This window comes from Rana temporaria, chromosome 3 (genome assembly GCF_905171775.1).
Source record: "Rana temporaria chromosome 3, aRanTem1.1, whole genome shotgun sequence".
NCBI lineage: Eukaryota > Metazoa > Chordata > Amphibia > Anura > Ranidae > Rana > Rana temporaria.
In genome coordinates, this window is record NC_053491.1 from 28,320,835 (window position 1) to 28,340,806 (window position 19,972).

Consider the following 19,972-nt stretch of genomic DNA (forward strand, 5'->3'; position numbering starts at 1 on the left):
TGTAAGCATTGCTTTGGAACATCCCATATAGTAATGAATGCCGCTCTGTGTCCCGTGATGTACGATAAAGAAAAAGAGATTTTTAATACAGCTTACCTGTAAAATCTTTTTCTTGGAGTACATCACGGGACACAGAGCTCCCACCCCTCTTTTTTGAGGACCATTTTGGGAGGCATACTGCTTGCTACAAAACTGAGGTACTCCTCCTATGGGAGGGGGTTATATAGGGAGGGGCATTTCCTGTTTGAGATTGCCAGTGTCTACACCTGAAGGTACTCCATATAACCCATATAGTAATGAATGCCGCTCTGTGTCCCGTGATGTACTCCAAGAAAAAGATTTTACAGGTAAGCTGTATTAAAAATCTCTTTTTTTTCCCCAAAAAAGTGCGCTTGTAAGACCGCTGCGCAAATACGGTGTGACAGAAAGTATTGCAACGATCGCCATTTTATTCTTTAGGGTGTTAGAATAAAAAATATATATAATGTTTGGGGGTTCTAATTAGAGGGAAGGCGATGGCAGTGAAAACAGTGAAAAAACACATTAGAACTGCTGTTTTTTGCTACTTGTAATGTAACCTGTAATGCCACCAGCCACCACAAGATGGCCATGCCTAGATTCCTTCTTCAGGCCTCAGCTTCCTTCTGTGAAGGCCGCAAAGCCGCTGCCTCAATTACCGGCCGGCCCGCGCCACACGGTAATTGAGGCCGCGGCTTTGCGCTCTTCTGCAGGCCTTGGCTTCCTTCTGTGAAGGCCGCGGCCTTAATTACCAGCGGGCGCAGGCCCGCCGCGATTGCGCCCCGCCGGCCGGTAATTGAGGCCGCGGCTTTGCGGCCTTCTGCAGCCCTAAACTTCCCCAGGCACCAGGTCACAATTTCTTGTCGCAATTGTGACCGGTCGCCCGGATTTTGTTGAAAATCGGCCCCACGCCATGATGGTCCCACCTCTAAACTTCACTGTTGGTATGGGGGGTGTTTTTGGGGTGATGTGCCATTTGACCTCCAAACATGGTGTGTATTATGGCATCCAAAGAGTTCAATTTTGGTCTTGTCTGTCCAGACGATATTCTACCAGTATTTCACAGGCTTGTCTAAATGTTGTGCAGCAAACTTTAAATGAGCTTCAACATTTTTCTTCAGCAATGGAGTCTTGGGTGGTGAGCGTGTATACAGGCCATGGCAGGTGAGTTCATTACTTAGTTTTCTTTGAGACAAATAGACCTGCTAATTCCAGGTCTTTCTGAAGCTCTCCACAAGTGGTCCTTGGCTCTTGGACAACTCTTCTGATAATTCTTATCACTCCTCTGTCAGAAATCTTGCAAGGCGCACCTGGTCGTGGCCGGTTTATGGTAAAATGACGTTCTTTCCACTTCCGGATTGTGGCCCCAACTTTTTTTGTTTTGTTTTATAGTGCAAAAAAAATAAAAGCCGCAGAGGTGTTCAAATACAGTGGAACCTTGGATTACGAGCATAATCCGTTCCAGGAGAATGCTTGTAATCCAAAGTACTCGCATATCAAAGGGAGTTTCCCCATTGAAGTCAACGGAAGCAAAAACTATTTGTTCTGCATTGACTTCAATGGCATGCAATACCGCATGCGGCCAGAGGTGGGAGGGCGCCGAAGAGCCTCATAAACGGCCGGAAAGGCCCGAGGACACCTCAGACCAAATGCGGTACTGCACACCGCTTTGGCCTGAATTGTGCTCGAGTTACGTTTTTTAAAAATGCAGTGCTCGTATTGCGAAACACTCGTTAACCGCGTTACTCGCAATCTGAGGTTCCACTGTACCACCGAAAGAAAGCTGTATTTGTGGGGGGGAAAGAACAATCGTGTTTGGGTGCAAGTGTCAAAGTAACGCAGTGCCGTATCGCAAAAAAATGGGCTGGTCATTAAGAGGGTAAAATCTTCAAGTGGTTGATGTATACAAGAGCTGGGTTTCCTAGGAAAGGTTGCTCATTTCCATATTTCATGCAGTAGGTAGTGGGTACAATGATCATGTCCGTTTTTTTGATGGGCATACATTTCCTGTTGGCGGAGGAAGAACACGAACGTCCTTTGAATCTGTCGGCAAATAGGTTTCCGGTGCTCCTGATAAAAATCTTGGAAACTTTACATCCTCTGCAGTATTCTTGCTCTGCAGAGATGGATAGAGCTAATGAACAGATTGTCACGAACAGGACAATATTTAATCCGTTGCCCAAGGGAACATTTTTATATGCCTGATTTACACACGGCTGTGTGACTACTTAATGCTGCTTTTAAGAGCATTTGATTTTCTTTAAATGGTCTGGCATTTTTATGACCTAATTTACACAAGACAGAGATACCCAGCCCCCGGTGCAGGAGAGTTAACTACATCCTTCCTGCATGCTGGGACTGATCAGCCTGCCCCCCAATCCTGGCCAATCCCGTAGATTTATTAGATCTGTCCACAATTATGTGAGCTTTTTCTAAAATAGAAAAAATGTTCTGTTCCGGAAAACTTGCTGCTTTTGGTTATTAGAGAAACCTGACAACTTAGTACATTTTTAGAAATGTTTATGGCAAGAAAATCCTGAATTTAGGACTCTCTACTAATTTTAACCACTTGGCTTCCAGAAAATGACCAGGTAATTTTTGCGATACGGCACTGCGCTACTTTAACTAACAATTGCGTGATATACCGTATTTATCGGCGTATACCGCGCACCCCAAGCTTAGAAGGGAAGTTTAAGGAAAAAAACTTACATTTTGGATTTCTTGCCCGGCGTCCATCAGCGGCCTTGTCCGGCGTCCGTCTGCGGCCTTGCGTGGGGTCCTTTCAGCCTTGTCGGTGTCTGTCTGCTGTCTTGTCCGGCGTCCGTCTGTGGCCTTGCGTGGGGTCCATCCAGCCTTGTCGGTGTCCGTCTGCTGTCTTGCTGGGCGTCGCGTCCATCGGCGGCCTTGTCCGGTGTCCGTCTGCCGGGGGTTGCAGCGTTGTGTTTGAGTTTGGTGCCTCGGTCGAGCTGTGCAGAGCCGGATTTCCGGTGTGTTCGGCTCCTCTCGGCTTCTCTCACGTGGCTGCGGGCGGAGTCGAGAGTGGCCGAGCCTAGCCGAGTACCCAGTACACACTCGGCTCGGTCTTTGTCGGCAGCGCTCTGAGACAGCAAGGATCGGCGTATAACGCGCACCCACGATTTCCCCCTGATTTTAAGGGGGAAAAAAGTGCAGATAAATACGGTACGTTGGCACTTTGAAGAGGGATATCTCGGTTATGGCAGCAGCTGCTGCCATAACTGTGGTATCCATCTCTTCAGCCGGCAGTCCGGTTTACAATAATAGTGGTCTCTGCGGTGGATTCGCTGCAAGATCACCATTAGGGCTGCAACTAACGATTATTTTCATAATCGATTAGTTGGCCGATTTATTGTTTTGATTGATCGATTAATCGTATAATAGTCTTAAAAAAAAAAAAAAATTGGCATTTCTTTTATTTTTTTTGGCCCAATTTGTTGGCTGCCAGATTGCCCCCTCAAATACCACCAGATTGCCCCCCCCCGCCCGGCACCTACCTTTCTCGGGTCAGCCATCCTCCCTCCACTGTCCCTCGTATGAATCTATGTATTGTTGACTTCAGTAGCGGTGCTGGAGAGAGAGGGGCCGGCGCTCCTGCGCCCACTATCGTAGCACCGCCACTGTCTGCTATAAACTCCCACACTGCTCATCATGTGTGACATCTGCTAGTCTCTCATGCTCTGGTGCCCAAGCTCTGCCAATCCTCTGACAACTTACCAACTATATAACTATGAGAAATCTACTAATAAAGGTGGTTCTGGGATTATCGACAACCACCCAATCTAGGACAGCCGGTTGTGAGAATTTCTCTAAACTGCTCAATGCATGGGGAAGCAGTGCAAAACCTTCATACATTTTCCCAGCACTTACCAATCCATACCTGGAATTCTTTTTTTAACTACTTGCCAACCAGTGCTCCCCTGCGCGAGAGCACGTAGCTATACGTCGGCTCTCGAAGCGGCCACTAGGGTCGGCTCCCATGCGCGTGCCCGGCGGCGCGATCGCCGCCGGGCAACGGCGATTGCTCGTTACAGAGCGAGGACTCCCAGTCCAAAGTATGAACAGCGATCAGTCATTTCCCCTAGTGAGGCCACCCCCCTACAGTTAGAACACACCCAGGGAACATACTTAACCCCTTCCCCGCCCCCTAGTGTTAACCCCTTCCCTGCCAGTGGCATTTTTATAGTAATCCCATGCATTTTTATAGCACTGATCGCTATAAAAATGCCAATGGTCCCAAAAATGTGTCAAAGTGTCCGCCATAATGTCACAGTACCGGAAAAAAATCGCTGATCGCCGCCATTACTAGTAAAAAAATAAAAATAAAAATGCCATAAAACTACCCCCTATTTTGTAAACGCTATAACTTTTGCGCAAACCAATCAATAAACGTTTATTGCGATTTTTTTTTTTTTTTTTTACGAACAATATGTAGAAGAATATGTATCGGCCTAAACTGAGGAAAAAATCGTTTTTTTTATATATTTTTGGGGGTTATTTATTATAGCAAAAAGTAAAAAAAATTTTTTTCAAAATTGTCGCTCTATTTTTGTTTATAGCGCAAAAACTAAAAACCGCAGAGGTGATCAAATACCACCAAAAGAAAGCTCTATTTGTGGGGAAAAAAGGACGCCAATTTTGTTTGGGAGCCACTTCGCACGACCGCGCAATTGTCAGTTAAAGCGACGCAGTGCCGAATCGCAAAAAGTGCTCTGGTCTTTGACCAGCAATATGGTCCGGGGGTTAAGTGGTTAATGTGTATATGAGGCACTTGTAATGCCAGTCTCTCTATCCATATGTCCCCAAGGGACCAGTCAAAAGATCAAACACAGGAAAAGTCCATTGTTACCGATCCTGGGACACACCTTCATCCTGTTTTGGATTCCTGATGACACGGCTTGTGAAATCTAATCATCACTATTTAGTTAAACTCTCATTTTCATTGTTTATTTGCCGCTGATTTTTACTGTTCCCTTCATCAGACCTTTGATCTCACATTTCCCTTTCCTGAAATTATCTCTTTTTTTCCTTTTTTTATTTATTTTTTAATTTTTATTTTTTAATAACTAATGAATAAATCGCCTGAAGTTTCAGACAATGGGACATTCTTGTCATTTCTTCACGAATACTTTTCTAAATGAGGAAACTTTTTTTATTTTTTTTCTCAGGAAGGGGCTGGGTGTCTCTAAAATGTAACAGTTTGTCTAAATTAGGTTTTTGCAGACTAGTAAAAATCATTTTTGTATACAAGATTTACCAGCTTCATAAATGTACTAAAATGGGAATTCATGTTTTCACATCCAACTGTAATTTCAGATAATAGTGTTAGAATGCTAAAGTCCCATCATACCTTTTTTTTCGATTTTGTTTTATTTGGTTTTCAAACAGATTTTCCAGTAAAGGTGTATATAGGACATGACTGTATTAACAGTTCCAAAATGATCTCTGAGAATGAAATAGCAGTATGCAATAATAAATCGCACCCTAAGGCTCCATTCACATTGTAACGCCGCGTACGAAGCGTATTTTTTGCCGCGATTAGTTTACTTTTTTTTTTCACAAAGAATTTACATTGATGTCTATGGCCGAATGCCAATGCCACCTGAAAAAAAGGGTCCGGGACTTGTTTTCAGGCGGTAGGCGTACGGCGTTTGAGATGTGAACCATCTCATAGACATCAATGAAAATTCTACCCTCCAGCGGCACGGGCGTCGCGCTTCAGGCGTTTTGTCGCCTAGGTGTGAATGCAGCCTAACAGAGTTGGCATGCCTTGACTTCGATGTAGTGCTGCAACTAACGATTATTTTCCTAATCGATTAGTTGGCCGATTATTGCTTTGGTTAATATATTGAGCGAGTAACTTGTATAGCGCTAACAAATGCGAACTGAATCGCCTCAAGGGGCGCTTTTGTCCAACTTCGTCCAGGTCCTTCAGAAGAGATTAGTCTTAAAGGGGTTGTAAAGGTAAAAGTTTTTTTCACCTTAAAGGAACACTAAAGGCAAGATTTTTTTTTTTTCTTTAAAAATAACAAACATGTTATACTTACCTCCGCTGTGCAGCTCGTTTTGTACAGAGTGGCCCCCGAATCCTGTCTTCTGGGGTCCCTCGGCGGCTGTCTCGGGTCCTCCTCGCAAAAGCTTTCCACCTTCATGCGAGCTCCCTCGCATGGTGGAAAGCTTTTGCGAGCGCGCTCCCGTGATACAGCGGCAGCCATAGCCGCCGACTATATCACTCAGCCCGGCACGCCGCGTCATCTGCTGTGATTGACAGCAGCGCCAGCCAATGGCTGCGCTGCTATCAATCCGCCCAGCCTAGCCAATCAACGGCCAGGCTGGGAACCAAACAGGATGATGAGAACGTAAGGTAAGTAAAACGGGGACTCAGGGAGGGGGGGGGCTTTGCTGTCAGATGTTTTTTTACCTTAATGCATAGGATGCATTTTAAGGTAAAAAAACTTTTACCTTTACAACCCCTTTAATGCATTCTATGCATTAAGGTGAAAAAACTTCCGACAATACCGGCTTCCCCAGCCCCCCCCCCCCCCCCCCCCCGTTTACGTACCTGACCCCTCAAAAGTCCCGCGCCGTGAACGCGCTGACATCTTGGCCTGCTTCCCGGCTCATTCATTGGTCGATTGAAGCAGTGCAGCCATTGGCTTGCGCCGGGGGCGTGGCCGAGTGATACAGTAGGCAGCTATGGCCGTCAGCTGTATCACTGGAGCGCGCCCACAAGGACTCTACACAACGCGAGCTCCCTCGCATGAATGTGTGGAGTTCTTGCGCAGAGGACCAGAGACACCTGCCGAGGGACCCCAGAAGACGTGGATCGGGGCCACTCTGTGCAAAACGAGCTGCACAGTGGAGGGAAGTATAACATGTTTGTTATTTTTTTTTTTAAATAAAAAAAATTTCATTTTGGTGTTCCTTTAAGTTTTTTTTCCTGAAGGCCCGATGGTTTTCTTCCATGTGGATGTTCGTTGGTAGAGCGTTCCATAGCCGTGGTCCTTGGACTGCGAATCTTCGTTCTCCTTTAGATTTGTAGCGGGACTTGGGGATGTGGAGATTTTGATTCGTTGATCGGAGGGCCCGATTAGGGGTGTAGTGTTTGATTTTCTCGCATAAATATTGAGGCGCGTTTCTTTGTGTGCATTTGTGGTTGAGGCAGAGGGTCTTGAATGTAACCCGATCCTTTACGGATAGCCAATGTAGACTCCGCAAGGCCGGGGTGATTCCCATTTTTTTTGGGTTTTTTTTCCTGTTTTTAGTCTGGCTGCTGCTGTAGAGAGAATTTGCGTAGTCGAGTCGGGAATTGATAATTGTTCCAACTACTACTGCTGTGTCCTCTTCCGGGGTGAACGGGATGAGTCTACGCACCAAGCGAAGAAGATAGTGAGATCCGCTGACTACTGATCCTATTTGTGCGTCCATAGTCATGTCTGAGTCAAAGATGACTCCGAGACTTTTGACTTTGGTGCTTGGGGTGATGGTTTGTCCAAGAATGGTGGGTGGTGTCAAAGTTGTCCTAGAGTTTGTCTTTCGGTTTGCGTGGAGAAAGAGAAGTTCTGTTTTGGATCCATTGAGTTTGAGGCAGCTGTCTGTCATCCAATTATCTAATTGGACAATAACCTTAAAAAAAAAAAAAATGGTGGTGTATAATTTAGTTAGTATGTCGTTTAAAAAAAAAAAAGGCAATTTGTTCGTAAATATCTATATGCAGTGGTAAATATAACCAATATGGTTAGGGAGCAAAATCTCGAATCCACTATGAGAATAACAAACAGAGATAAACTGTATATACTATTAGAGGAGAGATATATACTGTATGTATTGTTAGGCCCCGTACACACGACCGGATCTATCCGCTGGGATTGATCCGCGGATCAGTTCCAGCGGACAAATCCGGTCGTCTGTACGGCCTAGTGGATATTTATCCGCGGAGATTCATCCGGCCGGTCCATTTCAAGCGGATAGAAATTTTTTAGCATGCTAAGAAACCTATCCGCTTGAATCGGGACCAGCGGATTGATCCGGTGGTCTGTACAGACTCACCGGATCAATCCGTCCGCTCCCCTCCCTCGCATGCGTCGTAATGATTCGACGCATGCGTGGAAGTACTTACCTTCCAGCGTCGCGAACGTTGCCGCGTCATCGTCGCGGCGACGGCGCGACACGTCACCGCGGATGAATTCCGCACGGATTTTGATCCGATGGCGTGTACACGCCATTGGATCCAAATCCGGAGGAGGAATCTCCACTGGAAACGGTCCAGCGGTCCGTTTCTAGCGGAGATCTGGTCGTGTGTACGAGGCCTTAGAGGTTGAATCTGGTAAATATTAGACTCGGAGATCAAATTTTAATATTTTTTCTTTAAATATAAAGACACTTTTGCCGATTTTCAGACAGAACTGTAATATATTATATGCTGGCAATACAAAAAAAATGTCTTTGTTACAAAAAAATAAATTACATTTTTAAAACATTTGTTCGATTTTCTAATCGTTAGTGGGGTCAAATCGATGTTCTTTTCGACCACATGGGAAAATTCTCAGACAGTGAAAAAATTTTCAGACAGTGTATGTGGCTTTTGTTCAGAAATTACATTAATTTTAAAACTAGATGTTAAAAGCGAGTGAAGTTTTCAAATTACATACTTTTATTCAGCGAATGTACAGGGTGGGCCATTTATATGGATACACCAAAAACAAAAGTTGGATTCAAAATGGCCGCCATGGTCACCACCCATCTTGAAAAGTTTCCCCCCTTACATATACTAATGTGCCACAAACAGGAAGTTAATATCACCAACCATTCCCATTTTATTAAGGTGTATCCATATAAATGGCCCACCCTGTACAAAGATTTTTTGCATACGGCCACCAGCATAAGGCTCGATTCTCACCTATGTAGTTTGTGTTTGATACGTTTCTACAGTGCTTTTTGCTTTTTTGTACACCCGATTTTTACATTTAGCAAAGTAAAATAAACTTCTGACTTTAGAACCACTCACTTCCTGCCCAGGACTACATGTCCCATGAGGCATTGCTCCTCACACATTCACCTCTCAGGCACTCGCATGTATGGATGGTGTACTGATCTGTATGTGTGCTGCACTGTTTTTCCTGATATGTAAACAAATAATGCATTCTGTATGCAGGCCAACTAATCGGCTGGCCGATTAATCGATTATGAAAATAGTTGACAACTATTTTCATAATCGATTAGTTGTTTCAGCCCTTCATCGATGTTAATCAGATGGGTGAAAAAACGCACTAAGCTTCTAAAGTTACAGGCAGTTGTTTAATTGTCTTTGTCTGTAGAGTTGCACCAATAATGAATTTTTATCAGCGAGTACCGATACCTTCTGTTAAGTACTCACCGATACCGAGTACGGATACTTTGCAGTACAATTTGCGCCAATACAACAAAAATTGGCACAACAGATTTGCATGTGGTTTGAACAGGAATGAAGTGCGATTTCAGTCCAAATCACATGTGATTTCTCCCACTGCTCGTGTGTGTGTGTGTGTGTATAGAAAGCGAAAAAGTGCCAACTAGTGGGCAGTTTGTTAGTATGAGTATATCTGGCCAAATGCAAAATTTGCTTAGGTGTCCCGTAGAGCTGCACGATTCTGGCCAAAATGAGAATCACGATTTTTTTTTGCTTAGAATGAAGATCACGATTCTCTTACGATTCTCACGACGTAAAATCTTTTACATTTATACAAAAAAAATAAAATGGGCTAACTTTACTGGCTATTTATTTTTTTTTATTTTTTTTTTTAATTCATGAAAGTAATTTTTTCCCAAAAAATTGCATTCAAAAAGACTGCTGTGCAAATAAAGTGCAACATAAAATATTGCAACTACCGCCATTTTATTCTCTAGGGTCTCTACTAAAAAATGATATAATGTTTGGGGGTTCTAAGTAATTTTCTAGCAAAAAAAAAAAGATTTTAACTTGAAAAGAGCTGTCAGAAAAAGGTTTGGTGTTTAAGTGGTTAAACGTTTCTAATTTACATACAGAAGTTTATTCCTTTGATGTGAGAGCCGGTTCACACGGGGGCGGCACGACTTCGCGGGCTACTCGGCCAGGCGACATGAAGACGACATCTAAGGCGACTTGCAAAATGACTTCTGTATAGAAGTCAATGCAGGTCACCCCGAGTCGCCCCCGAAGTAGTACAAGAACCTTTTTCTAAGTCGGAGCGACTTGCGTTGCTCCTATTAGAACGGTTCTATTCACTAGAATGGGATGCGACTTGTCAGGCGGCTGCGTCGCCTGACGAGTTGCCCCAGTGTGAACCGGGTCTGTCAATGTGATACAATGTTTAGACTTAAATTTCCACTGATAAAGAATGTTTTCAAAACTTGGCAGGCTGCCCAGACTTTGACTTTTGGCTGAGAGCAGAGGAAATTCTTTGTATACCAAAGTGCAGAGAGAAAATTCTTATGTCAAAGAAAACCCTGTGTCAAGAATCGCAACGGGAAAAAGATCGCGATAACAATTCTTGACGATTAATCGTGCAGCTCTAGTGTCCCGGTCCCGCCAATGATAGCAAATCATGGCCGCTGGAGGTGGTCACAGGGCTGGAGGAGATAAAGAGGCGGTCCACCCCCAAGCTGGCAAAACTTCCGCCCTATACCCATGGGGGCCCCAGAACTTTGTGAGTATACGGCGGAAGTGATATCAGCTTGGGGGTGGACCGCCTCTAAAACACCTCCAGCCCTGTGAGCACCTCCAGTGGCCTTGATTTGCTATCATCAGGGTGGTCGATAAACTGCCCACTAGATGCCAATTTTCTTTTTATACTCACACAAGCAGTGAAGGAAAATTGCATGCGATTCGGACAGGAAATGCACCACATTCCTGTTCAAATTGATTCTTTGCAGTGAAATTTGCCCCCATTTATTTTGTATTGATGCAAATCGCACCACAAAGTATCAGTTTCGGTATTGGGAGCATTTGCTTGGAATCGGTGTATCCCTACTTGCCTAGGTTTATAAAACTGACGGGTTTTGTGTAGGTGAGTATAACTAGAGTGAGGTAGCTGGGGCTGTTGGGTCGTGGAACTCTCTGAGAAGGGCAGCAAGCTGATCCAACCACTGTTCGAGATTCAGCCAGTTAGAGATTTGGTGTTAAAGCGGAACTTCATTTTTTCTAATCAGCAGTACATAGCAGTCTTGTGACTTCTATCGGTGTCTGGTTAAAGCTTGTAGGAGGAGTTTTCATTTCCCCCTGATTTTCCTATGAGGCTACATGATCCCTGACTTTCTCTCTGGATAGTGCTGATTGGCCCTGTGCTGATCACATGCACCCTCCCAATAATACAAAAAAAAAACTCTAGCAATACACACCAAACTGAGCATGTGCAGAGTGCCCCCAAGGCTCTCTTCCATCAGCAGATGGATTGGAGACAGTTGTAGGTTTAGTAACACTAAGTATTTATCCTAGTTGGATGAACTTGGCGAAGTGGGGGAATGTTATCAAAAGACAATTGTCTACACACCATAGACTTGTAATTTCAGCTGTTTACTACTATGCAAAAGCTAAACGATTACAGTGGAACCTTGGATTATGCGCATAATCCGTTCCAGGAGAATGCTTGTAATCCAAAGCGCTCGCATATCAAAGCGAGTTTCCCCATAGCAGTCAATGGAAACAAAGATAATTAGTTCCGCATTGACTTCTATGGCATGCAGTACTGCATGTGGCCAGAGGTGAAAGGGGCGCCGGAGAGCCTCGGAAATACTCGGGGGCGTCTTGGCGGATCTCGGAAAAACCTCGGAAAGGTTCAGAAACACTCGGGAACAGAGTATTTCCGAGTAATTCCAATTTTTTCAGAAAAGCTCCAAACTGTTTCAAGTGTCACCGGCGCCCCCGCACCTCAGGCCAAATGCGGTACTGCACACCCCATTAGCTTGAATTCTGCTTGTTTTGCGAGACAACACTTGCAAACCGAGTCAGAATTTTCAAAACACTCGTTAACCACGTTTCTCGTAAATCAAGGTTCCACTGTAGTTGTGTATGTACTTGTTTGCCATGGGAGTTCGTAATTAATAGATCAGTTTATACCATTTTTATATCTTCTGCTTTTGTATTTGCAGTTTTTTTGTATCTGAGTTTCTTTACTTCTTTCTTTCTAGGTCTGGTAAAAGGATACGGAAAACTCGGAAATATGACATCATAACAACACCCGCCGAGCGCGTGGAAATGGCCCCTCTAAACGAGGACAATTTTGAGGATGAAGACTCAACAGTATTTGATGTGAAGTACAGATATAGGTAAAGTTAATCGATAGTATACGACTTCCTACTGTATAAAGTGCAGCTAAAATTACAAACCGAATAATCAGCACAAGGAACATAAAGAGGAGTTCCAGTCACCTGGAGATAAAAGTCAGCAGCTACAAAAACAGCCACTCACCTGTCCCAGGATCCAGCGGTGGTCTCACCCGCTGTCTTCAGTCACCAGCACCTTCACTATAGGCACCCGGCTGTGCATGCGGAAGTGGGAAGCAGGTACCCGTCAAAATCGGGTACCCGTCACCTGTCAAAATCGGGTACCCGTCACTTGTCAAAATCGGGTACCGGCTCCACGCCGCTTCTCAAAATTCCCAATGTTCAAAAGGAGCGGGGAATGGGGTCGTAAAGTGGAACTTCCTCTTTTGGGTGGAGCTCCGTTTATCTTGCAGGCAGTAGGATGTGTCCCTTGTGCTCAGGGTAGATTGGATTTAAATCACTATTTAAAAAGGATTGATTTAAATCGTAATAAGCAATAGTCATCTCTGTCCAACAGCGGCTTCTCCTCTGACCCGCTGTTGACTCACCGACAATCCCATTCACTTTAATGGGACGGCTGGTTAATGCGGCAGTGACACAACAAGGTGAGGGACGTGGCGGCAGCAGGTGAGTGGATGCCCGCTAACAGGTCTGCCTAGTGACAGTACAGAGATCTACTCTCTGTCATCGGGAACAGTGATCACTGTCGTGTCACTTGTAGCCCAGCCCCCACACCGTTAGAATCACTCCCTAGGACACACTTAACCCCTTCCCCGCCCCCTAGTGTTTAACCCCTTCCCTGTCAGTGTGATTTATACATTTATCAGTGCATTTTTATAGCACTGGTCGCTGTATAAATGACAATGGTCCAAAAATAGTGTCAAAACTGTCCGATGTGTCCGCCTCAATATTTCAGTCACAATAAAAATCGCAGATTGCCGTCATTACTAGTAAAAAAAAAAATATGTATAATAAAAATGACATAAAACTATCCCCCATTTTGTGGACGCTATAACTTTTGCGCAAACCAATCAATATACATTTATTAAGCAAAAGATGTGCAATCAGCGCAAAAATGTGTAACAACCACAATAACCCCCCGCTGAACACTATAGAATAAACACAAAGGGCCAGATCCATGTAGCCTGGCGCATTGTTGCGGCTGGCGTAGCATATCTCTGATACACTACGCCGCCGTAACTTACAGCGTATTTTCCTTGTCCCCAAAGAATTTGCGCCGTAAGTTACGGCGGCGTAGTGTAACTTTGGCGGCGTAAGGGCGCGCAATTCAAATGGATGTGATGGGGGCGTGTTTTATGTAAACACGTTGTGACCCGATGTAAATTACGTTTTTTTTTAGCTGCGCATGCGCCGTCCGTGGGGGTATCCCAGCGTGCATGCTCGAAATTAACCCGCAACAAGCCAATGCTTACGACGTGAACGTCATTCTACGCAAAGCCCTATTCGCGAACGACTTGCGCAAACGACGTAAAAAATTCAAAATTCGACGCGGGAACGACGGCCATACTTAACATAGGATACGCCTCATATAGCAGGGGTAACTATATGCCGAAAAAAGCCTTACGGAAACTACGTAAAAAAATGTGCCGGCCGGATGTACGTACGGATCGCCGTATCTAGCTAATTTGCATACTCGACGTGGAAATCGACCGAAACTACACCTATCGGCCAGCGTAAATATGCACCTTAGATCCGATGGCGTACTAAGACGTACGCCAGTCGGATCTAGCACAGCTTCAGGCGTATCTTGTTTTGTGGATACAAAACAAAGATACGCCGGAGCAAATTAGAAGTTACGCAGCGTATCTTCTTTGTGGATCTGCCCCAAAATTCTGATAAATCATATACAAGGAAAGAAGTGCAGCGCAATAATTGACCTAAATAAGATATCCAACAAAGAAATAATGATAAATAAATTATATATAAAGAATAAATATTTCCTCAGTTTAGGCCGATACGTATTCTACATATTTTTGGTAAAAAAAAATAAAAAATTGCAATAATTGTATATTGATAGATAGATAAATAAATAAAAAATTAATTAAGCATGTGTCAAGTGAAAAACGTCCATAAAGTAATCCACCAGTGTTGAACAGTTCATAAATTGGTGACTGTCCCTCCACCATAAGGCCCCTTGCACACTGGGGCGTTTTTCATGTGGTACAGCGCTAAAAATAGCGCTGCTATACCGCATGAAAAATCATGCCCTGTAGTGTTCAATGTGAAAGCCCGAAGGCTTTCACATTGAAGCGGTGCGCTAGCAGGAGCGCACCAAAAGTCCTGCTAGCCGCATCTTTACCGCGGTATAGGAGCGGTGTGTTTTTTTTGTACAGTTTTGGTGTCTTGCGCGGCAGCCTCGTCGGGTCCGGCGTCCGTCTGCGGCTTCGGGTGTCCTCTTCGTCGTGTCCAGCGTCCGTCTGCGGCTTCGGGTGTCCTCTTCGTCGGGTCCAGCGTCCGTCTGCGGCTTCGGGTGTCCTCTTCGTCGGGTCCGGCGTCCTTCTGCGGCGTCCTCCCCGCTCGTTTCCCGCGCCGAGTTTGAATACTGCGCCGACATATACAGAGCGCAGTGCACTCGTGTATTGTCGGGCAGGCACGGCAACTCTCGCGCTGACGTCCTGTACGTCCAGGACGTGAGCGCGGAAGGAGCCGAGACTGCCCGACTATAACCGAGTGTACTGCACTCGGTATATGTCGGCGCAGTATTCAAATTCGGCGCGGGAAAGCGGGTATCGGCGTATACCGCGCACCCACGATTTTGCCCTGATTTTCAGAGCAAAAAAGTGCGCGGTATACGCCGATAAATACGGTATTTTTTTTTTTTTTTTTTAAATTGTCACTCTTTTTTTGTTTATAACGCAAAAAAATAAAAAACGCAAAAGGTGATCAAATACCACCAAAAGAAAGCTCTATTTGTGGGGAAAAAAGGGACGTCAATTTTGTTTGGGTGCCACGTCGCATGATTGCGCAATTGTCAGTTAAAGCAACGCAGTGCGGAATCGCAAAAAATGGCCCGATCATTGGGCAGCCAATTCTTCCGGGGCTGAAGTGGTTAAAGAATATAAGACAATACAGACCTCCATAGGATCACGTGAGGCTGCAGAGCTCGGCAGGCAAGTGGTTGGCTGGAGCAGAGCTCTTGGAGGAAGTACAGCTGTCAGGCTTCAGGCTGGAACATAGGAAGCAGCGGCTTGTGGATGTTGTAAGATGACCAATCGGCATCTCTCTCGGCTGAGTGATAGTGACAGGAAGTGGAGGGGGTGTGGCTACATGCTTCAGGGCAACCAGACCCACCCTTTAGCAAGCCGCCGCTGCCTAGGTTCCTGACAGCTGTACTTCCACCAAGAACTTGGCTTCTGCCAGCCGCTTGCCTGCAGAGCTCGGCAGCCTCATGGTGATCCTATGAAAGTCTGTATAGGTTTATATCAAGCCGTGATCCACTTCTAACTAGTGAGTGCATTTTTAATATCTTTTATTCTTTTTAATAAATTGCTGCACCTATATGAAGGTGCCCTCTTGCGTTTGTTTTATCCTTGAAGAGGACCTAGAATTAAGCGCTTCACCCCCGGAAGATTTGGCTGCCCAATGACCGGGCCATTTTTTTGCGATGTGGCACGGTGTCGCTTTAAATGACAATTGCGCGGTCGTGCAACGTTGTACCCAAACAAAATTGTCCTTTTTTCCCCACAAATGGAGCTTTCTTTCGGTGGTATTTGATCACCAAAAGAGCGTAAATTTAGAAAAATCACTATCTTTTACGTTTTGCTATAATAAATATCCCAATTTAAAAAAAAAAAAAATCCTCAATTTAGGCCGATATGTATTCATCTTCATATTTTTGCAAAAAAATAATTGCAATAAGCGTATATTGATTGGTTTGCGCAAAAGTTATAGCGTCTTCAAACTAAGGGAAAGATTTATCACATTTATATGGCGGTTTATTTATTTTTTACCAGTATTGGCGGTGATCAACGATTTATTTTAATTTTTTTGGCGATATTGCGACGGACAGGTTGAACACTTTTGACACATTTTTGGGACCATTGACATTTACAGAGCGATCAGTGCTATAAATATGCACGGATTACTATGTAAATGTCACTGGCAGGGAAGGGGTTAACACTAGGGAGCTATCAAGGAGTTAAGTGTGTTCCCTATTGTGTGTTCTAACTGTGGGGGGATGGGGACTGACTATAGGAGATGACAGATCGTGTTTTATTCTTTGTAGAAAGACACAATATGTCCTTCTCTCCTCAGACAGCACAGGGATTTGTGTGTTTACACACACAAACCCCACTGCTCCCGCTCGTGCATGCGATCACGCGTGGCCAGCGGCGATCGCGCACCCCGGCCACATGCATCGGGTTTTCCTGACGTGCACCCTCTGGCGGCTCTCCTGGGCGAAGCCGTATATATACAGGATTTCATTCAGGAGAGACATTCTGCCGCAGTATATCTGCGTGAGTCGGCCGGGAACCGGTTAAAGGACGAAGGTGTTAAAGTGGATGTAAACCCCACTCTCATCCTTTCTAAACTACTGCCATAGTGCTGATCTATAAGGATATAGACGCCTCCTGCATGTATCCTCACCTGTCAAATGTCTCCCCTCTGTCTGTTAGAAGAACTGAAAAACTGCAGATTCTGTGGGTGGATCTGTTGTCTGGAGCTCTGTGGGTGGAGTCGTGATGTCAGTAGACTCCCCGCCCACCAATACACTCCCCTTGTCAACATGCATTTTATCTTGTGTATTCCTTACACTGAATTCTGCTATGATCACCAACATCCTGTCAAAATCCAGAAAAGTAACCACATGACTTCAGAAAAGGAGTGGGGGTGGGAATTAAAAAATAATGCCTGTCTCCAGGCTAATGCATGAGATATGTAAATTACCTGTCACTCACAGCAAGGGGGCGGAACAGACTAAGGTTTTTCTCTGTACGTCCGTTTTTTTCAGTGCACAATAAAAGAGGATTGCTCAGAGCTGGATTAACTCTGCGTGGCAAGACTGGGCACAGATGATAGGAAATCTTATACTCTACATTGTGACATCAAAAAAATAATAAAACATTTCGGGTTTACATCCACCTTAAGGCTCCATTCACATCTCCGCGACAAGCAACGCCGCGTACGCAGCGTATTTTGCCACGGATAGTGTATCTTTTTTTTCAAATTCTTCCCATTGCTGTCAATGGGCGAACGCCAATGTCGCCCGGGACTTTTTTTCAGGCGACAGGCGTACGGCGTCTAGAGATGTGAACCATCTCCATAGACAGCAATGGGAATTTCCCCCTCTAGCGGCACAAGCGTCGGGCGTTTTGTTGCCTGGATGTGAATGGAGACTAAAGTACTGGCAGACGGCTTTGAATGCCTGGTCTCAATCAATATATTATTGTGTGCAGGGGAGGGCTGGCAGCCTTAGGCCTGGGGGGGCAAGTCAAGTGGCCCATTGAACCGCCGAATCAGCTCACCATCCATGGCCCATCTGGTTTTTCAATGCAACCTCACCAGTGCAGCCAACTCCAGTGCCCATCAATGCAGCCTGATCACTGGGACAGGTTACATGGGGTGTATGGGGGAGGGGGAGATGGGGGTCAGCTAGGGGTGCCAGGGTCTCTCACCTCAGTGATCTCAGCTCAGCGTGTCCTTGAACGCCACAAGGGGGTAATGCTCCTGGTCCTGGGGTCAAGTTACAGCCAGCGCCCAGCCCTGCAGCCCTGCGTCCCTACTACCTGGCATGCCCTGCCTCTGTCTGCTTCCAAGAATCCAGTCCCAGGGAGTTGTAGTTTCCTCTGCGCTGTTCTGTTTTCCTACCACCGGGAGCTTGAGCGTGGACTACAACTCCTAGAATGCAACAGCTAGTGGTCAGCCCGACTTCCAAGACCAGAATAAAAAATAAAATGGTAGCGGGCATTTTGTACATAAGTTAGGGTGGCCTGGGAGGCAATAGCCACCCTGCCCCCTGGCCCAGCCCTCCCCTGGTTGTGTGCGACAGGTCTCATTTTAAGTCCTTCTTCTATTTTCGCAACATAACTTTAACAATGAGGATCTCGTTAAAAAAAAAATCTGACACTGCGCGTATTGCGGAATTCACGGACGCGGGTTACTGTGATGCGTTGTGTAAACAGCCGAGAATAATGTAATGCTAGACGGTGACCTGTCCTTCAGATATGCCTTTGTTGGACCGCGGGGAGAAGCTTGTTGAGGCAGAAAGTGAAGCCTTTTTTAATGCGGAGAAGATTCCATTGATCTTTTCACAAAACCGATTCTTCAGTGTAAGTGTTTGAGCCTCGCTGTCTCCCTCGGTTTGAAGTCATCATTTGTATGCGTTGCGTACGGCACGTGAAAGTTGGACAAAAAGGCTTAAAATGGATTAATGTTCAGTAGGGCGGTGGACTGGAAGAAAAAATATTAAACGATAAAGAGGCTTATTAGGGAATTTAATTTGGCTTTATACAAGAATTTTTATTTAGTATATTATAGTAGTCGGGTAAATATGAACTTTATAATAATATTTCATACCCATTACTTGCAGCCTTAACCACTTCAGCCCCGGACCATTTGGGTGGTCAATGACCAGGCCACTTATTGCGATTCGGCACTGTGCCACTTTAACTGACAATTGCGTGGTCGTGCCACGTGGCTCCCAAACAAAATTGGCGTCCTTTTTTCCCCACAAATGGAGCTTTCTTTTGATGGTATTTGATCACCTCTGCGGTTTTTAATTTGTTGCGCTATAAACAAAAATAGAGCGCATCTCTGTTCCTGTGAGAAAAAAGAGGGGGGGGGAGGGGGTGTCCCCTCCCTCCAATCAGCACTCAAAGCTCTCCTCACTGAGCTCTGCAGTGTGTGATTTCGGCTCCCTGTTTTTCTGACAGCTCAGATAAGCTTTCTAACTTCTGGAGTTTGAATGGATGTGGAAAAGAGAAGACAGCAGATAAACAGGTACAGCTTATGTAGGAGGATCTCTGTGTGTCACCTGAGGCCAGTCACTTCATATACATATTTAAATCATATTTAAATAATTTTGAAAGACAATTGAAGCAAAGGAAAGTCTTGTTTGTCCCAAGTAACAAATATTTCTCTACTTTTGTGCCCCCCGGGTAAAACACAGTGTTTTCCTCATAGACTGGAATGTGAAAATGACTGTGGAGAGAATAAGCGGCATTTTTCTGCCTACATCCGATGGTTGTCCTTTCTACAACAACTTCTTGTATTGTTGGCAGTCATCTGAACGCTCTCACCCTCCGCCGCTCAGTCTGGAGACCAGTCAAGGGAATAAATAAATATCACAGCGAGATTAACAAAACCCACACATGGCAAAGATAAATGTCATTTCAAAAACATTTCCCTTTGTTTTTCTTGCATTTATATCTTCAGAAATCTACACTCACCTCACAATCTACACTCACCTCACAATCTACACTCACCTCACAATCTACACTCGCCTCACAATCTACACTCCCCTCACAATATACACTCACCTCACAATCTACATTCACCTCACAATCTACGCTCACCTCACAATCTACATTCACCTCACAATCTACATTCACCTCACAATATACACTCACCTCACAATCTACATTCACCTCACAATCTACACTCGCCTCACAATCTACACTCGCCTCACAATCTACACTCG

The 19,972-nt window shown here is 45.0% G+C and overlaps 1 protein-coding gene across 1 annotated transcript in view; it reads left to right on the forward strand.

Moving 5' to 3' along the window:
• Positions 1-19,972, forward strand: part of FAM174B (family with sequence similarity 174 member B) — a 121,024-nt gene that overhangs the window by 68,041 nt on the left and 33,011 nt on the right. Inside the window, exon 2 of the mRNA XM_040342362.1 lies at positions 12,178-12,315. Within this exon, the coding sequence (XP_040198296.1) occupies positions 12,178-12,315 (138 nt within the window). The remainder of the gene's footprint in view (positions 1-12,177; positions 12,316-19,972) is intronic.